The 22,527-nt window shown below is 34.4% G+C and overlaps 1 protein-coding gene across 1 annotated transcript in view; it reads left to right on the top strand.

Moving 5' to 3' along the window:
• The first annotated feature begins 1,315 nt into the window (after positions 1-1,315).
• Positions 1,316-22,527, top strand: part of LOC141507572 (aldehyde oxidase 3-like) — a 110,098-nt gene continuing 88,886 nt past the window's right edge. The window contains exons 1-5 of the mRNA XM_074215354.1: positions 1,316-1,588; positions 3,181-3,238; positions 11,032-11,128; positions 13,269-13,377; positions 15,053-15,179. Coding sequence (XP_074071455.1) covers positions 1,532-1,588; positions 3,181-3,238; positions 11,032-11,128; positions 13,269-13,377; positions 15,053-15,179 — 448 coding nt within the window. The 5' untranslated portion in view covers positions 1,316-1,531. The remainder of the gene's footprint in view (positions 1,589-3,180; positions 3,239-11,031; positions 11,129-13,268; positions 13,378-15,052; positions 15,180-22,527) is intronic.

The following is a 22,527-nucleotide window of genomic DNA, read 5'->3' as shown; positions in this document are numbered from 1 at the left end:
TAGTTTTCTTATTCCTGATTACTACTTTGTACAGATAAGTACTTTTATCAAAGAACCTGTAATACTTTTGACAAACATACTAGACATAAGTTTTATTATGGGGTGAGGGCATAAAGAACCAGGAAGAACAGGAAAATCCTTTTCCCTTCCCTTTGGGGTCAGGCTCCTCTAGGACAGGGGCCATTCAACTAAAGTGCAGAGCCAGAGCTCCTAATGGGTAGGGACACATCTTGGGGTGAAGAAAATATATATAGACACAAATTAATATTTAGCAAAAGACCAAATGCCTAGTAATGTCAATAACACTGAATAATAATTAAGAAATTCCTGATTAAGGGTCTGCTTACATTTATATTATCAATGATCATATTTTATTTATGCTTTTGTTAAATTATGTGTGTCCTGCTGTAATGGGAGTCATTTGTTCTTAATAGAAAATTAAAAAAAAGCTTGTTTGAATTTTCATGTTTAAAATTACATTTATCAGTGACCCAGATTCAATCAATACTTTTACATACAACCATACAAAATACATACATTTTTATTTAAATTAACCAATGATTCTGTTTTAGAACAGGACCATAAGAAGACTATCAAGTCATATATTTGCTGATCCTCTTTCTGTTTTGTTGATATTAGTTTGTATTTTGCCATTAATAGATATATATACACACAAACATATGAGAAATGACTAAATATCCTTGATTAATTCAACTGATCATTTTAATATAACAATCAACATTTTAACTTAGAAAACACAAGAAAATGTTGTAGTTGACTGAACAAAGAAACAGAAAATCAAAACAAGAAATCCTAGCTTTAGGATTTAGCAAAATTGTTAAATAAAAAAAAATGGTGCTTGAAATAGTTCAACCTAAAAGCAACCCAAGTGACTGTAAAGCCAGTTCTGTAGACAGAATCTTTAGGTCTTATTTTCATTTGACAATAAGTATCTTTATTTTTTAATTGTTTGCCTTTCAATGTTTTTGAATTAAGGTCTACATAGTGACTTAATAATATATCTAATTATTTAAATTGAACATCAGTGAAAATGCAACTGAATGCAAATAGTTTGCATAATGTACTTTAGCTTAGTGTCCTGAGTCATTTCAGTTGTTCCACCATTTGTTATATTTTCTCACTGCTAGAGAAGTAACAGTAATACATTTGCCCCAAAGGCAGAAAGTTGTTTGCCTTATGTAAGAAGGTCAGGAAGCCGTGTCTCTTATGTAAGAATTAAATCTAGTTTTAACTTTCATATTTGTTTAGGAGAGGAGGAAATGATGAAGAAGAAAAGGGTGGGGAATGAAGAGGGCTGGGAGAATTTTAAGAACAGGAGGCGATTGGTGTACTGAAACTTAGAGAGCTGATCAAAAATACATCTGATCTCTTCCTTTGAGTCGGGTTGCTTATTTCTAAATAAGTGCTTTGATTCTTCCTCACCGGACACAATAGCAGATGCTAGCTCAGGTCAGGTTCTTAAAAGAACCTCTTGATTTTTAGCTAATTTATATGTCAAAATCTAGAAGGCATGATGTCTCATCCTGAGAAGTCAGATGCACTGGTTTTCTTTGTGAATGGAAGAAAGGTAAGTTTTTGTTGTCATTGTTAAATGATGGATAAAGGAGAAACAAGTAGAAGTGATACTTCACTAAATCTTTTGCCAATCTCAAGTGAGCCAAAAATTGAAGAGGGGGTGGATACAGAGTGTGTAAGTCTCAGATTGACTGTATGACCATGAGAAAATATTTTATAATTCCTGCCCCTCTTTTTCTGGATATGAAGTACAGATGCTTATGTTCTTTGGAGTGGATATTAAGATGTACAGATGTGAGTTTTCCTGTGAGGTCTAAAGATTGTTGTGTTTTTATTTATCTGAATAGTGAACTTGAACTCCTCATTATGGGTTCAAGTTTTTGAGGCTCTTTGGCTGTAGTTGTTAAAATATATCCAACAGCAACAATAAATGCCCCAGAGTAAAAGAAAATTAAAAAACCCCCAACTCTTTAGCTGCTTTGATTTTACAGTGTTGAAAGTTTTCTAAATTTTCAAGCCGTATCTTAAGGAAAGGGGAAAAAACGCTAAAGACCTTATCATTGACAACTCTTTTGGAAAAAACAAAAATGAACACACAAAAAACAACACATCCAGATTGCTAATCATGAATCCCAGACCTTAAGTGTCAGCAACCAAGAACTAATTTCTCACTTGTAACTTTCACTCTTTTTCCTTTGGGCATTTATAAAAGTTGGCTGAATTTCTTTTTTTTAAAGTTATTACTTTTTTTTTGAACTCATGAAATCTAGAAAAGGAACTGTCTACTATATATTAACATGTTCTTTGCTCTCCCTTAAGTGAAATGATCCATGTTTTAAAAATTTCTGACCCAAATGAACAAGTAGAAAGAAATAAAGTAGGGAAGCTTTAATTCAAAGAAAGCAAAGGTGTCCAGTTGGGTGAGTTTTCTCATTTACCCTATAGAAAGTATCTCTATTTCCCACATCCCTCAGTCCAAATATCACAATTAGACCATGACAAGTTACACAAAGAAACCTCCAGCATTGAGTGAAATGAATCAGAATCTCTTCGTAACACAAGGTCTTCTGAGTTGATAATGATACCAAATCAAATGCAGAATTATATTTTAAATGTATGTTAATTGTATTTTTAAAAGTCCTCTTCCTTGAGTATGCCTACAGTCTTTGTCCTCTTAGTTTTTTCCTAGGGTCTGAAAGAATACTATAATACCAACTACTGTGATCTCTGGTTATGTAACTTCAGATGCTCAGGTGATGAACAGAGAAAATATAACATAATTTCTGCTTAGTCCCTCCCTTTGTTCTTCACCTATTGGAAACTAGGACATAAAAGGACTTATTTGTATACAGTATTTCATAACCTTTATTTTCTCTGACACTAGTTTTATTTTGGAATCTGAAATGTTGTGGGTTACCACAAATGTTGTTTGTTAATCATAAGCCAAATACAGTATGATATCCTGCAATTTCATAATTAAAGGCATGGAATTTGATCAGATTAAATGAACAAGACTAATCTCCACCCCCTACTCGTCTGGAAATAATTTGATGAGCTATCACAAAAAAAAAAACAGAAAGGAAAAAACCTCTCCAATGAAAATCTGAATTCACCTAATGCTGTGTTGAAACTTCCTTTATTCAGGTGATTGAAAAGAATGCAGACCCTGAAGTAAATTTGTTGTTCTATTTGAGAAAAAAGCGTATCCTTTTGTTTATCCATTTTATTTGGCATTTTATTTTATTTTTATGTACTTTGATGACTGTGTTGGAAAAAAAATTCTGGAAGACTTTGGTCTTTCCTTGTATTTTCCTTGCATGTTAACTTGTTGAAAATGCAATATCCTAAGAGAGCTCAAGACTCTGGGGCTTAATTAAAGCAGCACAAACAGATAAAGAAGAGAAAGGAGGCAGTAGCAGATGAGACCAGGGTAGGAGCAAGCTAGAACTGGAAAATGTCTTTCTGATCATAAAATCCTTTGAGTTATTGTGACTGATGATAAGTGAACTCATCCCCAATGAGACTTTGGGAAAGTAAGAAGACATTCCTGAATCAGTTCATCCTTTCAGGACCTTGGGAATCTTCAAAAAAGAAGGAAGTAGTCATAAGCCAAGAAGCATTTTCCTTGATACCACAGGCATCGTTTGAAGACCTGGTAATAGCCAGCAGTTATATAGTATTTTAAGATTTGCAAAGTGCTTCACAAGTATTTTCTCAATTTATCCTCATAACAATCCTGGGCAGTAAGTGTTATTATTATGCCCATTTTACAGATGATGAAACTGAGGCAGATAGAAGTTAAATAACTTGCTCAGAGTCACATAGCAAGTAAATGTCTAAGGCCAGATTTGAAATCAATTCTGGACTCTATATTCGGAGTTCTGTCTCCTATCTACCATCTAGCTTCCTTATCCCTTCTAGTTTTTAGAAGTGTTAACCATGATAGACGTTTTTCAGAAAGCATCCTAATTATGCCTAGGAATGAAAAGAGAATCTAAATTGCACAAGTTGAAAAGAATATAGCCTGGGTCATAGCCTGAAACTTCTGTTCTTAGCATAGGAATAGGAACTTAGTAAATGTTGAATTAAATTCCAAGATGACTCAGTTAGCCTTACCTGCAGGTGAAGTTGTCTTTAAACTTTTGATAGAATATTTGTCTACCCTCAGACTTGAATTCTGGACATTGGATAGTTACAGCTTTGAGTTTGGGTTTCCCTAAATAAACCAACTACTGATACTTGAAGACGCCTTAGTGCTTTTAAAAACACTATCAGGGCAGCTAGGTGGTGCAGTGGACCATGGGCCCTGGAGTCAGGAGTACCTGAGTTCAAATTTGACCTCAGACACTTAGTAATTACCTAGCTGTGTGACCTTGGGCAAGTCACTTAACCCCATTGCCTTGCCAAAAAAAAAATCAAAAAACACTTTATTGATGCCTTTTGTTTTTGTGCCACAGTAATTGCCTGATAAGCTTTTTTCTCCTTACATTGCACATCCTTTTCAACAAAAGAAATAAAAAAAACCCCAAACGAAACAATTCAACACAATTAACCAATAAAGTTAATATGCTTCTTTGACAGCATTTACCACCTGCAGTCAGACATGTCTCGGAAGGATGTCAATGTGTTTTATTATCATTTTTTCTTCATTGATCTTTATCTGCCTTTTAGACATATTTTCAGTTATATTATTAAATAATTGGGTAAACTGTTCTCTTGAATTGGCATTGGTTCATAAAAGAATTTCCATTTTTCTCTGAATTCCTCATATTCATTTTTCTTACAATGCAATATTTTATTACAGTTGTACAGCACATTTTGTTCTATTAGTCCACAGTATTACCATTTTGATCACACATTCCAATGAAATTCAGGAATCTGTTTGTACAACATGTAGAAAGAGAAAGAAATCAAATTAAGTTCACTCTACCTAATTCTCATGAAATAAGAGCTAGGAATACAGATGCAATTGATTTTAACTCCTCTAACTCCATAGGATCTCAAGTGATATTTAAGGCAGGGGTTTCAGAAGAGAAGGGTTGATAAGAGGATTGAATAGCAGGGCTGAGTCTCTCCTATTATTATTCTAGAATCCCAGTGTGCTTCACAAAGATTTTCAATCACACAATGAGATTTCAGTAAAGGTAATTGAATTTAGTAACAACTTCAGGTAGATAAATGAGCAGATAAACAATAGATGGATAAATAAGGTCACAGTGGTTGGAGAGTCCAGGTTCAAACTCCAGCCTCAGACACTTAGCAGTAATAGTTCTAGATTCCCAGAATTAATCATTTTCATTTTCATCGTTGGGCTTGTGTTTGATTACCAAAGAACAAAACAACCATGAAGCAATTGGAAAACAAGCATCTGTAATTTGTAATGGAGTTGTTTCAATCATGTCTGATTTTTCATGATTCCATTTGAGGTTTTCTTGGCAGAGATACCTGAGTGGTTTGCCATTTCCTGTTCCAGTTAATTTTACTGATGAGGAAACTGGGATAAACAGAATTGAGTGACTTGCCCAGGTCATATGGCTAGTGAATATTTGAGACCAGGTTTGAACTCATGAATATATATCTTGACTTCAGGTCCAGCACTCTATTCATTGTGCCATCTAATTGAACAGTTTATATTCTGTTCAGTGATTGATTAATTTGCATGCAGTACATCTTAAGATCAGGATGAAAAGACAACAGTGTTGAATACAGTTAGAGATATCTATCTGATTTTCATCACTTAGAAGAGATATCTATTAATCCAAGAGAATAGCAGTATGTATTGTGCTTATGATGAGAACCATAGCCAATATTACTGAAATGATTGCTAATATTTCAAAAAGGGAAAGTTTATTCTGTTGCTCTGTTTTGAAACTTTCGTGTTGGCATTCTCCCTTCCTGTTGGAAAGTTCCTTGCAAAGGCATGGAAGTAAAATCATTGCCATTGCCTAATTCAGGAAATTAGGGCAATTGAATCTCAGTTTGGGGGAGGGGATAGGGAACAGAATTGTGATTCTATAGTATATATTTTTGGATCTGTGTCTGACTCATTTTCAAAAAAGTAAAAACTTAAGTGTCAATAAAATCCTTTCTTCACTTTCTTGGAAAAAGTAACTTATGTTTGCCACAGAAATGTGTGGCATTTGAATCAAAGCAAAAATTTACAAAAGGTCGATATTTCTTTAAATAATGTTGCTTATATGTTGCTGTTAATATATATATATATATATATATATATTTCTCTTACTATTAAAATCATTAAAGTAATTTTTATTAATCCTAAATGTCTAGCAATTCCAAAACAGTTCCATTCTAAATACTTGCAGTAATACTAATAATTATCCCTTTTTAGATTTTAGTAAAAAGGAATTAAGTTAAATGTGGAATCAACAAGAAGATAAACAAGAAGAACCAATATCAAAGTTATTTTGAAAATTAGAACAAATTTGGATCTAACAATTTTTTTTTTACTTTATGCAGCTCCCACTCCTTTTGGTAGACTTGGTTCCCCAGAGGGTGCAATTCCTCAGAGTTTTTATCCAGGCATGTAGTTCATTTAGTCAGTAAAAAATATTGGTCTGGAGATTTCAAATCTTATCAAAAGAGGGTTTTAAACAGAAAATAAAGTGGGGGGGGGGGAGGAAATAGCAGGTAGAATACAGGAAGAATAATTCTGGTAGAAAAGGAAGAATAATTCATGAGATAAAATCCAAGAATAGCAATAAAATTAATGGTCTCATATGTTCTTTTGATTTAAAAATTTATTCAAAAGTTATTTCGTGATCACTTTTCAACTAAACTACTCACAGAATATTTGAAAACTGTATTTGTTCATACAGAGATTTTGGCAGGCTTTGGTAAGTCAGAGTTGTTTTTGTTTAACTTTATTCAGGTACCCTACTGTTCAAGGAAAAGATAATTTCTTTCTCTCATTCTTTTTTATTGTCCAAAAGTAAATTTTTGGCCCTTTTCAGTATCAAAGTGGTCTGGGGCTCATATATTTATATAAATGTACAAAATATATTAAGCACACGAATATCTTCAAATGTCCTATAGAACCTTAAACAAAGAGGCAAACATGATCTCATAGGTGACACTGAGACTTGGTAATTGGTAACAAACACATACACATATACAAATATAGACAAACACCTTGTGGGTAGCATAGCTAAAATGTGATCTAAATTCTGACCCACCTTAGTGGAGAGTATGATGGGACCACACATATACTATTAGCAGCCTTTCTGGGGTTGGCAGGAGGGGCATTATCCAATAATAAGAATCCATCCATCTAGGACTGTTTGCTGATTCAGAGTAGTTGATTTTTTTTTTTAATTTCTAAGAGAATATTCTAAGACTAGAACATATCTATCTGCTAGCCCTCAAATATCTCTATTTTAGAAATAGAGATTTAGAAGTTCAAAAGGAAAGTCACTTCCCTCATTTCTCTTAAGAACAAGAGGAGGCCATAGCTTGCCCTCCATAGCTTATCCCTTTTCTATCAAACTCCGGTTGGTTACACAAAAGACAGATTTTGGAAAAAGTTTCCATTAAACAAATCACAAATAGTAAGTAAAATCAATTATCCAAGCAAAGCAACAACAACATCAACAACAAAAACCCAGAGGGGCAGCTAGGTAGATAGAGCACCAACCCTGGAGTCAGGAGGACCTGAGTTCAAATCCAGACTCAGGCACTTAATTATTACCTAGCTGTGTGATCTTGGGCAAATCATTCAACCTCTCCCCCCACAAAAAACCTCCCAACAAAAGAACAAAACCCAGAAATCTGAATTATGCAGATTAAAATATACCACTGAATACTCAAGAGTAAAAGAGTAAGTGAACTCTTTAGCTAGAAGTGAAATCTTTAGTTAAGATTCCAACTCAAACCAGAGCAGTAGAAATGGTCCCACCCAGGAGAGGGCCACTATCAACAATTTTTAGTTTTGCAAAAAAAAGCAATATGGTGAATTTGGCTTCACACACACACACACACACACACACACACACACACATACACACATACACACATACATCTAAGTACATGTATATGAGACTCTAAGTCTCAGCCATGACTTAAAAATTTACAATTTTTCTTTGTGTGTGTATGTGTGTGTGTGTGTGTGTGTGTGTCTTTTACTATCTCCTTCCTTGAAGGTCCCTTTGCAAAGACCCTTGGAAGTCCCTTTTGCAAAGTTTCAGTACCATGTTCCCCATTCTTTCAGTCAGTTTTGAGTCCTGAAGCATAGAGCTGTCTTTAAGGATATCATCATCCATGTAACTGTTACACTAATAAGATGAAATTCAATGATAAAGTAATGATTTACATTTGGTTTTAAAAACCTCATTTTATAAGTCCTGCATAAGGAAAGTGTGACCAAGTTATGAAAATGATCTAGGGAAATTTGCTCAATGGAAAATTCAATAGGTGGCAAAATTAGTCTCAGCAGTAGTTGTTCAAATTAAGACTATTTTTTCCAAGGTTTAACAAATTTATATGCTAGAAATTTATATTACAAAAACTAAAAAAATAGATAAAAGTTGCATTGCAATATTTACTTAGTTTCATAGTTAACTGAATTTCATTAAAAATTAAATGATTAACTTTCTACACACTCTTTTGCTCTTTCTTAATCAGAAATGGAACATGATAGAAATGACCTGGCAGTGACTATGTAACAACTGTCAGAGAATTTGTGCATACATTGTGACTTGCAACTCCTTTCTCTATCAGAATTCTCTATCAGAATGCTAAGGGATTAGTGGAGACACTTTCCTATTTATTTGAAATATTAGAGCAACTGATGAAGGTGCTTTCTATGTTGGATGAGGGGAAAATAGGAAGTAATGGAGACAAATTAGTTTCTTGTCTCTTGGATTAATAATTATTTTGAATAGCAAAATATTCAATATTTATATGCTTTTATATGTATAAATATAAAGACATATATATGATGATGATGATGCATATTTACAGATGCATGGTAGTACAGCATAGGGGTTGACCTTAAAATCAGAAAAACTGCATTAAAGTCTTATCTCTGCGACCAAGAGTCACTTAATTTGGGTGACTTTTTAATTAATTATTTTTTTAATCCATATGCACATGTATATTTTTAAGTTACAAAATTTCCTTCCACCCTCCCTTCCCATCCCCCTCCACTCAATGGCAATAGTCAAGTTAGCATTGTGCATATCTATTTTTGATACACATGTTTACAGTTTAGTTATTTTGGGTATGAAAGAATTAGGATTAAGGGAAAGATATTTTTTTGTAAGAGTTCATCAGATTCTGAATGTTTTTTTTTTTATTGTTGTTTGTTTTGTTTTGTTTTTCTTCCTCTGGATGCAGATAACATTATCTATAGCTGGTCTAATATGATTGCCCTTGGAACTTTGTAAGACAGAGCCATAGAGTTGTTGATTCTTTCTCTTGCTGATTTTGACACTAGATGATCCCATTCTTTTTAGTTAATAGTTGCCAGAAATCTGACATCTGTCAGTACACTGGGTCTAGAAACTTTAGTAATTTCCCTAGGTCCTATTCATTCTAAGTCCACATATCCTGGACCACATGGCTCAAAACAGCTACCCATTTGCCCTCCCTCTAATTCCACCAAAAGGACTTGTCAATCTAAAAATATATATGTCAGTCTGGTTCAGGACAGGCAATCTGAGTTTGACACCACTGAGAACATAATACAATAGCTGTGTTAAGTTCTCAGGGAGAAGAAAAGATAAATATGTCATTGATCCTTTTATTTTAGGAACATATAATCTAGTAGGGAGAATAAAATATTTCACATTTGCAATATATAAAGTGTTATCCTCATGGGTAATACAAGAATTTTTATCTCCATTTCACAGATGAGGGAGTTGAGGCTCAGAGAGGAAATGTGACTTGTCCAAAGTGACTCAACTAGTAATGGGTATAGATATGATTATACTTTTGACTTCTGATTTCAATACTGCTATTCTTTCCAATTTTCTGCATTGTCTCCACAAATACATTTACAAATAATAACTATAGTAGGATTTAAGGCATATAGGTACCTGAGAAAATTTCAAAATACAATGAGAAGACTAAAGTCCAGCCTTTCTTTCTATGGTGGTGGTCGCAGTGGTGGTGGTGGGGGGTAGGGATCCAGGAAACATTCACAGAGAAGATAGCTTTTGGACTGGCCTTCAGGGAGAAATGGAAATTAAAACAGGGAAGCTAATCCAGTCATAGGGAACAGTGTGAGCAAAGGCATCAAGGTGGAAAAACATAAGATATGTGTGTGGGACAAATATTAAAGTTTACTTTTAGCTCTGAGTGAGGGGTGGGATATAAGATTGGATAGAGAAGTTTGGTTAGGTTTCAGGCTAAGGAATTTGATCTTTATAGTGTAGGAGAGGGGAACCATTGAATGTTTCTGAGCAGTAGAAATGACCTAATCTGTACTTCTACTTAGAAGGAGAAATATGACAATGTTACATAGGATAAATCATAGAAGATAGAGACTAAAAGTTGTTCACTGACTATTTTCTCATTACCTTATTTAAAAAAAACTCATAATCATTTTACTATTGACATTTTTCACTCAATAAATAATTAAACTAAGATAGGATTATAAAAGGGCCAGACTGTTTGCTAATTTTTCATTGTTTAAAAATAATTAGTATATCTTCTATGTTGATCAATAGCTTTGGGCTATAACAAAGTAACCAGAACAAAGAATTATGAGAGTTCCAGACTCCAATGATATTCTCAGCCTTTTTAAAAGAAATATTTGAAATTGACTTTTGCCTTTGGCAAATGGTTTTCATCAAATGGTTTATGACAAAATTTGAGGTATTGAGATGCTACATTCTAACTGCCCTTCCCTTAAATGTAGTCACTATATTTGAGGTAACCAGGAAACTTCAGAGAGTTTGTCTCCTTCTATGTCATGATGGTGGTGAGAATCTTCAGAAAACATTCTAGTCCCCTTTTCCTTGACTGCCTTCTTCCTAGTTCGTCTGACTGGAACCAAATATGGCTGTGGAGGAGGAGGCTGTGGAGCCTGCACAGTGATGATATCAAGATATGACTCCAACAGCAAGAAAATCTGGTATTTGATTCTGGGAAAATGTTAATTATACAGGATCCTGGTATAGAACTGGAAGGTCACCATCTAATGAAAATACACTTTGAAAGTGCAAAGAAATTAGGCTACCTAGGTTAGATACATAGTTAATGAATGCAAGTGGACATTCAAGAAGATCTTGGTTCAAATTTTGCCTCTGACCCATTGGATGTGTGACCCTACTCAAGTCATTTCAGTGACAAATTATGCTAAAATTACATTACAGAGACTGAAAATTTCCATCGTTAGAATGTATTTCTTCTCTGAGAGTTCCCTATATCAAAGAAATCATAGATGAAGACACACATACATATATATGTACGAGTGACTTTCCCCATCATGGTTTCAATGTAGCATGGTTGGCATAAGAAATTAATAGACATTTTTGGGGAGTTTTGTGGAAGTTGTAGATAACATGCAAAGGTCAACAGATGACACAGAGTCTATGACCAGATGCTTAACCTAAATTATACAGTAAGGTTCTATAAAAGAAAAAGAAAAAAAAATCAAATTTCATTGGTAGGAAGGGACGAGCAAAAACTTTTATGTGTATTTTCCAGATCATGGGAATACCATACCGCTAACCCCCTCAGTGTGGAAGGGATAATTGCATATGTACACAAATATAAATATATGCATATTTACAAACATATATATATGTGAATATATAATATATGAGTGTATATACATATACATGAATGTTCATAGCATTTCATTCTCAAGTTTTTGTATTATATATACATCTTTCCTGGCTTACAGAAAGACTAAGCCTCTCTGTTCTAATTTAAAATAAAATCTGTTACTTAGATTTCCAGATTACAAAAGAAAGTCAGTCAAATAGAGCATTGGGAATAAAGCGTCCTGATTCAAGCAACAAACCCCCCCCCCCCAAACTCAAAGCTTTAACTTAGTTAATCAGAAACTTTCTATGGTAAGTGACTGTCTTTGTAGACAGGGAAAAAATGAGAACTGAAACTCTTGGGGCTGCTGTTGCTAGTAGCTCCTTTGAATAGTGAACAAAATTCCAGACAGAAATTGCCTTGCCTCATTCTTTTGTTCAGAAAACAGTAATTCATTTGCATGTGTACCTAGAGGTAATGAGTATTTCTGGGATGATGATGTTTTGACCTTCATTCTCAAAGAAGACCATGACATCAGGGAGGTGATGCCATGAGAAGCACATGAACTGGATTTGAGTGAGGGGGGTGCTGTGCTAAGTCAATAGCCTCACTTTCTTCTCTAGGGCCATCTAGTTCCAGTGGCCAGATATTAATTGAGATGAATGGAGATGACCCTGGATGTGAGGCAATCAGGGGTAGGTGACTTGCTCAAGGTCACACAGCTAGTAAGTGGCATGTGTCTGAATCAGGATTCGAACTCCTGTCCTCCTGACTCTAAGACCAATACTTTATCCACTGTGCCATGTAGTTACCCCTGGAAAGTCTGTTACTGGCTTGGGAACTTGAGATTATTATCATTTGAATTCCTACCTAATCTCTCCAGATCTTTAATGGGTTGAAGATAATATACTTTGTGACCTGAATACACCATTCATAAATTCTAAAAAGTTGAACACAAAACAAGAAAAGGGAATTATTTTATTTTTTGAAATATATCATAGCAAGATAACTGAAAAAATAAGAATATTAGAATATTATTTATGGGGTTTATTCTAAAATGCAAATAATAGGCAACATTTATAATTGTATATAATGCTTTAAGTTTTGCAAAAACACTTCATAAACAATCTCATTTAATTCTCACAACAATTCTCTGAGAAAGGAGCTATTATTCCCAATTTACAGATAAGAAAATTGAGACTGAAAAGTAATCAATTTTCAAAATCACTTATAGGAAGTGTCTCATCAGAATTTGAACTTAGGTGTTCTTGATGTCAAACGTAATGCTCTTTCTACCATGCCAACTCTTTGTCCAAATAGAACTCAGATATGGATTAATTTATTTGAGACGATCTTGGGGTCTAAATCTTTGATTCTGAATACTATTTTAATTTTAATTATTTATTAGTTAAGATCTACTTTTTAAGATCCCTTCCTTCCCATTATTAATTATTACCACTCTCATTGTTCTAATACTTCTTTTCTTTATTATGTAAAACCTAAAGGCATTACTCTGTAACAGCGTGCTTGATTCCTATATGCTCCCTCTATGGAGCTTCAGTCACTACTGTGGAAGGTATTGGAAGTACCAAAACCAGGATTCATCCTGTTCAGGTAAGAATACAGAATAATACAATCATAACATATCTTGCATCTGTGACCTGGAACATAAAACCTCTTTGATAAATTGTTTCAGCATTGCAGTGAATTGTTGGTGATATTGATATAGGGCTTCAGGGGTAGAGGAGGGATGTGCATAGCTCTTTTGAAAGAGGTTCCAAATCAGATAGACTTTATGTGGTGCAAAGGAAAGGCAGTGAATTTGGAACCATGGGTCCTGGATTCGAATCCTATTTCGGACACTTATTACTTGAGTGACCTTACTGGACTCTATTTTCTTCTTGCAAAAAGAGAAGGTTGAACTAGATGACCCAGAATGTCCACTTCATCTCTGTATCTATTATCACACATGTTTAAAATATTGACCTTCCTCCCCAAGAAGAAGCCAGCTAATAAGTGACTTTCATTAAGGTATTAGCCATATGTTGAAGACTTGAAAAATGAGTTTTTTTTTTTGTTAGGCAATAAGTGACTTGCCAAAGATCATATAGCTAGGAAATTATTAAATATCTAAGGCTGGATTTGAACTCAGTTCTCCTGACTTCAAGGCCAGTACTTTGTCCACAGTGCCACCTAGCAGCCCGGAGATTGTTTTAAATATTTACTGAAAAATGTTGAAAGATGTTTTAAACTGCATTCAAAGTTCATTTATTCATCATTTATTCAATGTGAAAACAAGCAATGAGCAATTTTATGGTATATCTCAGGGACAAATAGATTAATGATTATAATTATGTCTTGAGCTGAATCAGAAACTTAAGAGTGAGATGGCCAGGACACTGAAAGTCAGAAGGTACTGATAGTTCTTTAGTTAGTAGAAAAGCTCAAATTTAGTCCCTTGTAGACAAGAATAATTGGAGGAAAAAGCTTCTTCTTCCTTTCTTCATTTTGATGCTTGAAACCCAGATCAGCTTCTCTTTTCTTTGGTTCTTTTCTGTACCCCTGGGGTAGCTTCTCTAAGCAGTGGTTTCATTGTGTCCTAAAATTTCTAATCCTAGAATGTTAGCATTATTGCTCCTTTAGGGCATGGACTCCTCACTGAAAAACTACTAACATGAACCTTAACAAACATTGTTCGTGGTCTTTCTAACCTGAATGCCAACCTCCAGATAGGATGACAAGAGAGCCATCCTTTTCACTTGTATCTACTAATCTGAGGTTTATCTTTTATTTATTCATTCTAATAATCACTTTTATTAAGTACATATTATGATATGTTCTAGGTTCAGAAATGAAATGCAAAGATAGATATATTCTCCTTCTAATTTAAAATTTTATACGTGAAAATGATGAGAACACAATATATCCCAAGTGCTCTTTCTAAAGTAAGTAGGGTTTAATCATTGGAGTTAGAAATGGTTTTTATGGACAGATCTCTTTCAAATCAGGGCATCCAAGTTACCCTCTACATGGAAGCAGGATGGGGAATAGACCAATATGATGATCTTAAACTGCTACTTCTTAATCTCCCCTCATATCTCCTAATTTGAAATGAAATAATTGTCATGATCTACTTGAGGAAATAACTTTCTGGAACTGAAGATCATATCCTTTCCGACTATAACACAGCAAGATTTTTTACATAGCTTTACCTAAAGTAAAGATTCTATTTATTAGATTCTATAAACAAAATTGTTATGGAAGCATTAATTGTTTTCTTTTCCTCTAGGAAAGGATTGCCAAAGGCCATGGCACACAATGTGGGTTCTGTACTCCAGGGATGGTGATGTCCATATATACTCTCTTGAGGAATCACTTGGAGCCATCCACCGAGCAACTGATTGAAACCTTAGGGGGTAAGGTTTTCCTCTTGCTTTTGAAGGGTAGGATATGAAAGCAGAATATGTTTCCTTTATAAAAACCATAGGCATCTTGTTTTTATATTTTTCTCTTTCCTGTATACATTCCTCCAATATCTAGATCCATGTTTTATTAATCTTTTTCTAAAAAAAGAATCAATTATTCTTAATTTACTCACTTTCATTCAAATTAATCTTGCTCAGTAGATTCACTATATTTTATAAAAATTAATTTACATTTAATTCTTGATTAACTTTCAGTTGGAGTTTTTAGTCAGTGTTGATGAAATAATATTAAATTCAATGTTCGGTGGTTTTTGAGAGTGTCTAATGCTAAGATTTATACTGATAAGTAAGTCATTTGTTGCTTAATGTTTTAGAGAGATTTCTCTTAAGTTCTGAGTCCTTTGAAATGTGTCAGAGATTGGATATGATCCCAATCTCTGGGACTTCTAAGTCAACTTTTCTGTTTTTTTTTAATTAAAAGATTATCTTAAATTTTTGAATATATATATATATATATCACATTTCTATATATATGTCACAAACAGATACATATACATATATATATATATATATATATATATATATATATATATATATAGCATGTTATTAGTGGAAAGAAATTCTCACACATGAGGTCAAGTCATTGGATAGAGACTTGACTCTGCTACTTACTAGTCTTTAACCTTGGACATATTTTATTTCCTCTGAGTCTCATTTTTCTCATCTATAAAATGGAAGTAATACTTGTACTATCTATCTATCAGTGTTATTGTAGGTAAAATACTATGTAAATTTGTGATATTATTTTTGCTATTATTATAGAACAATCGTGTATATGAATGGAACTGGAATGGTCATCAAAAAAGAGGACACAGGAATTTCCTGTTTAGACAAAAGATTAGAGAAAGCTATCCTTTATCATCTTTCCTTTGGTTGGTTTGGGAATTTCCAGAAAGAATGGGATTTTAAAACTTGCCCAAGGATACTCAGATATTTATTTGTTAAATTCAAGAAAAAAAAATTGTACAAGCATTTATTTTGGCTCCTTTTCTGACACGCATCTGTGATTGATTGCCTTTCATTGATTTAATGTTATGTTAAAAAGTATTTATTCTTTGCAAGGTGATTATTCCAACTTAGCCAACAGTGATTGCATTACTATGGTGAGCATGAGAACTTCTCAGACTTTTCTTTCATGCTAGAAAGAAAACTTCAAAGTTAATACTACTCTTTGATTATCTAGTTACATGACACCAGGGCAAGGTGAGTATGCTAAAAGCATTACAGAGTTTGGGACATGTTTGTTTCCCCCTCCCCCCCAAAATAATGTAGATAGCAACTTTGCCTAAGTGAAGTTGTATATTGATCACTAAAGACAAGGGCACAAAGACATATATTGGTTCTCAATTTGCCAAACCCAAATGAGAAACCATTTTGCTGAACTTGATCATGAAAGCTCATTTGATTTGCACCTTGCTTTGAACTGCTCAGTCTAATTAAGAAGTGGGATCAAGAACTCTTTAATAGGCACTCCCATCATTCTCCTCAGAAAGGTTCTAAATGTCATTAGCTCATCTCAGTTACATATCTCTCATATGTGTCAGTCTGTCTTTGCAAAGAATGCAGAAAGCTCTGTTTCCACTTAAGGGAGATAGGCAATTACTTTGAGAATGTCACTAATAACATGCAGAATGGTCTTTCCACTTTGGAGAGATTGCTTTGGAGCAATTACCACTGGGAGAACAGTTCATGTCTGAGTCCCTTTAAGGGCACTTTAGAAGGGAAGTAGAAGCCTCTTAAGACTAATATATAAAAGAGGAGTTTTCAGTGAATTTAATTGTCTCCAATACAAAGAAGAGATAAAAAGTTTTTGAAATGGAATTGCCAAGTAATTGCCCTTGTATATCTCCAAATACATTAGAGGCAACCCAGACCTGAATCCCAGTTTGAAGTAAGACTTTAACTATGGAAGGTTGTGGTTATGGAAATTTAAAGCATAATCTTGTACCCTACTTTTTTGAGTCTTTCTTTTTCATAATGCCCTTGAATGGGTTCATGCTTTAATATTTCTTGAACCACTGATATGTGCTAAGCATAATTCCTGCCCTGGGGAAACTTCTGTTCTAATGGCTTTTATCATTGTGAATGTCTTTGTTTATATGTTTGGGACTAGGCGTATAAACATGGATTTTTCTTCCCTGTTCATTCAATAAATGCCAGGAACCTATCCCATCTTCTCATGAGCTCCTATCATATTCTCCCTTCTTGGATCTTCCTTTTGAGTAGTTAAAAGCTATTGAAGGACCGTACAGACCATAAGACCAAATGGACCAGGACTACTATAAATCCTTATAATTACCCACCTGAGTCCTTTTTTCATCTGTGAACAATGCACTATTTTACTCCACATGATGGCTTTACATAGAGTATGAATTTAAAGCCAAACCCTCTCATTTTATGGATGAGAATTTGAGATCCTAAGAGGCTCAATTATTTGCTCACTCTCACAATTTTTTTTTTCATTAGAAGCATTTTATTCTATTATTCATGCCTTTTGATTGATACCTTTATCTTTACTCTGTTTTCTTGTTTATTTATTTATTTTCATATTTCTACAAATGTCTTGTAAAAGTAAACATAATTCTCCCCTCCTCCAAAGGTAGAGAAACTTCTAGAAAATAAATTGAGAAAAAAAGTGTACTTCAGTCTGTGTTCAGTTGCAATCAGCTCTGTCTCTGGGATGGATCACATTTTTTATCATAAGTTCATCAGAAAAATTGCTTTAATTTTCCCCCACCCCCACAATTGCTATTGCTTATTGTATTTCCCTCCAATTTATTTCTCCCCACCCCATTTATTCTATTCTTTCTCTCCTTTCACCCTGTCCCTCCTCAAAAATATGTTGTATCTGACTAGCCTCTTCCACAATCTTCCCTCTATTCTATCACCTACCCTACCCCCCATTCCCTTTCTCTCACCCCTTTCCTTTCCTTTTTTTCTCTAAGGTAAGATAGATTTCTATATCCTCTTGAGTGTGCATATTATTTTTCTCTCTGAGCCATGCCCAATAATAATGAAGGCTCACTCATTCCCCCTTATCTTCCCCACTTCCACTTCATTGCAAAAGCTTTTTCTTGACTCTTTTACATGAAATATCTTAGCCCATTCTATCTCTCTTTTCCCTTTCTCCCAGTACATTCCCTTCTCGCCCACTGACTTCATCTTTATAATATATTATACCTTCATATTCAGCTCCCTCCTGTGCTTTGTCTATATATAGGTTCATATAAGAGATCAGTATCATTTTCCTATGCAGGAATCTAAGCAGCTCAACATCATTAAATTCCTCATCATTGCCTTCCTGTTCACCCTTTCTATGCTCCACCTGAGTGCTGTACTTGAAGATCAAACTTTCTGTTTAGCTCTAATTGTTTCAACAGGAAAGTTTGAAAGTTCCATATTTCATTGAATGTCCAACATTCCCTTGGAAGAGGATGTTCAGTTTTGCTGGATAGTTGATTCTTGATTGTAATTCAAGCTCTTTTACCTTCTGGAATATCATATTCCAAGTCCTACAAGCCCTTAATGTAGACACTGCTAATTCCTGTCCTAAATGTAGACTATAGCTCCACAATATTTTAGTTGTTTCTTTCTGACTGCTTGTAATATTTCCTCTTTGACTTGGGAGTTCTGGAAGTTGGCCATAACATTCCTGGGAATTTTTATTTTGGGATCTCTTTAAGGAGATGATAGGTAGATTCCCTCAATTTCTATTTTTACCCTCTGCTTCTAGGATATCAGGGCAATTTTCCTGGAGAATTTCTTGAAAAATAAAGCCTAGGCTCTTTTCCTGGTCATGTTTTTCAGATAGCCTAATAATTTTTAAATGATCTCTCCTGGATCTGTTTTCCAGGTCAGTTGTTTTTCCAATGAGATATTTCACATTTTCTTCTAGTTTTTCATTCTTTTGGTTTTGTTTTATTGTTCCTTGATTTTTCACAGTCATCAGCTTCCTGTAGCTCCATTCTGCATTTGAAGGAGTTATTTTCTTCAGAGAACTTTTTTATCTCCTTTTACAGCTGGCCAATTCTACTTTTTTTTAAAAATTTTAGTTTTTTTTTTTGTCAGGCAATGGGGTTAAGTGACTTGCACAATGTCACAAAGCTAGGTAATTATTAAGTGTCTGAGGCTGGATTTGTACTCAGGTCCTTCTAATTCCAGGGCCTGTGTTATATTCATTGTGCCACCTAGCTGCCCCTGATTCTACTTTTTAAGGAATTCTTCCTTGTTGGCCTTTTGGACTACTTTTTCCATTTGACTTAAACTGCTTTTTTAACATGTTATTTTCTTCGGTATTTTTTAGTAATTCTTTCACCAAGCTGCTGACTTGATTTTCATGATTTTCCTGCATTGCTTTCATTTCTTTTCCCATTTTTTCATCTACCTCTGTTACTTGATTTTCAAAATCTGTTTTGAGCTCTTCTATACTGAGACCAATTCCTATTTTTCTTGGGGGCTTTGTATACAGAAGCTTTGACTTTGTCATCTTCTGTGTGTCTATTTTAATCCTCCATTGGAACAAAGTAATTGTCTATGGTCAGATTCTTTTTCTTCAATTGTTTGCTCATTTTCCCAGTCTATGACCTTATTTTAATGCAATTTCTCAAGCTTTTGAGGGGTTTTGTGACAACCCCCTACCAGGGACCTCAATTTCTTCAAGGTATTATGAGAGACTCTGACTACTCTCCTGGCCTGTGCTCTGGTGTGGATAATCACAAGCATGCCCCTCTGCTCAGGAACTGTGAGTAGGGTCCTTGCTTTGCTATGGAAGTATGGGGACCCAGACTATGACATGGACCTGCGTATGGACAAAGCAACAGAGTCCTGCCCTAGAGAGAACAAAGAGACTCCTGAAGTCAGCTCTGACCCCATTTCCATTCATGGATTGAGTCCTCTAGAAGCAGCTGTTGGATGGCTCTGCAGTTTCCCAGAGTTCTGGCTGGCCTGGGCTCTGTGCTCTGGGCTCTGGTGTGGTAGAGTTTTCCCATTGACCTTTCAAGTTGTCCTTGGAAATCCCTGGGCTGAGAAATCTGGAAACTGACCCTGCTTCCATGAATTTAAGTGCCTCCAGCCATGAATTTAAGTGCCCCCAGGAACCTGAGTGCCTCATGGACTGCTCCTGGAAGGTTGGAACTGGTTAGTTTTTCATGGAGAGGCCTGGGCTGTGCTGTGGCTCTTTTCAACCCTTATTGGAACAGACTCTTGATGTGAATCTTCCAAGTTATCTTGGTCCAGAAAATTGTTTTACTCAATCTTTCTGTGGGTTCTGCCACTGTAGCATTTAGTTAGAGACATAATTTTAAGGCATTTGGAGTTATCTGGGGGAGAGTTTCTAAGATTTCCTACCTCCATTCTGTCATCTTGGTTCCCTAGGTCAAGCCTTTATTCTCAGAGATGTCAAACTTACACTCTGCCTGACCAGAACTCTCCAGTGGAACCCAAACAGCATTAAAGTATAATTGGGAAATGCTAACAAAATAAAGAGAAATACAGCATATTATATATGACATAAATTTGTGATTTTCTAAGTCAATATATAATCTTATATTGACAGGGATCATTTTTCTTTGAGTTTGATACTACTATCTGTACCATGTCGACTTTAATGTACTAAATAAAATATTTAATATATATTGAAATTAAAATTGAGATGCAATTTTCTGTACAAATTCTTTGTAACTAAACATTAATTCTAATAATATGAAATTTTTTTTAATATGGTAACTCCAAATTCAGGGTCAATTGTGGCTATAGACATTCTGGGAGGAAGTTTATATACAAACCATATCATTGACTTTGCATGCTTGGGTTTAGAGCCCAAAGGACTTACATTATGCTTTGGGGATATAATTTCATGACGTAACTTGACTTTTAAAGTTCAGCAATGAAAATATGGGGAATTCTTTACTATAAAGTTAGGGTAAACAAGACTAGTAAAATGCTGAGTAGAATATCAGCCTTTCTACGCAATGTGTCATTTTTCTTTCACTGAACATAGTCCTAATATTGCTAACTTGAAAGTGAAAATAAGGTTACTAATAACATTATGTGCAGTTTGAAACCGTGAAAGGTAAAAATACAAATATTAAGGATTGACTATCAATCTATCTATCCAGCTATCTACATATATATGTATATATACATATATATGTCTTATTTGATTTAGTATCTACTTAAATCTAACCTAGTGATTCTTAAAAAAAATGTACTTACCAATTCACTAAAGCTTAGAGTTGGAAGACACCTTAAAGATCAACTAATTTAATATTCCACCCATAAAATTAATCCTGTCTGGAAATTGCAAGCTTCTCTAATTTATAGCTTGAACTCATGCTGCCCTCCATAGTGCTTTTGGTATTGTCAACCTGGCTTCTTTAGGGTTACAAATTTAGGCCTGCTTATCAATTAAGGACTTGTAAACTGTGTGTTTAGTAACCTCATTGACTAGGCTTATGGCAATCCCATTTGCAACTGTCCAGCCATTCCAGAATAATTCCCTTGACATGGTACAATTCTCTAACAAGAAGGCCCATTTCATTTTGGATAATTTCATTTTCTAAGAAGTTCTTGATATTGAACAGAAATCTTTCTCACTATAACTTTTCTTTACTGGCCTTTATTCTACTCTCAGGAACAAGGAAATAAAAGTCAAATTCATCCAAATGACAATGAACATTGCTATTTTTGTCCCCTTTAAATCTTTTCTTTTTTAGGCTACATATGTATCATTCCCCCAACTCTTTTTCAAAGATATGGTTTCCAGATCATCACCATCTTGGTCATAGTCTTTTAGATGCACTTTTATTTATAAATATCCCTCTTAAATGGGGCTTCTAGAAGTAAAAATAATGTTCCAGATATGAATTAGCCAAGGTATTAGCATATTGTGGGATGCTATATTACTTACCTTGATGTGCATTTCATACTTACAGTCTAAGATCACATTAAGTTTTTGGCTACCAAATACTACACTTGACTCATACTTGCAGTCAACTAAAATCTAGGATATTTATCATCTGAACTGCAAAAGAAGATAGTAGCCCTTATCCTGTTGGTGTAAATGATTTTTTGAACTTTAACATAGAATTTTTATCTTTATTTACTTTCTTCTTGTTATTTTCAATCTATTGTTCTGACCTAGCAAGATCATTTTGATTCTTGATTCTGGTGTACAGTGTCTCTTTGTTTTGTGTTATCTGTAGATTTGATAGGCATGCCTTCAAATTATCTATTGAAATTGTTGAAAAAGAGAAATAATGAGCTAACATATACACAGCTT

Source organism: Macrotis lagotis, chromosome 1, assembly GCF_037893015.1.
Source record: "Macrotis lagotis isolate mMagLag1 chromosome 1, bilby.v1.9.chrom.fasta, whole genome shotgun sequence".
In the NCBI taxonomy this organism is placed as follows: domain Eukaryota; kingdom Metazoa; phylum Chordata; class Mammalia; order Peramelemorphia; family Peramelidae; genus Macrotis; species Macrotis lagotis.
This window is presented reverse-complemented; position numbering and strand designations above follow the sequence as displayed.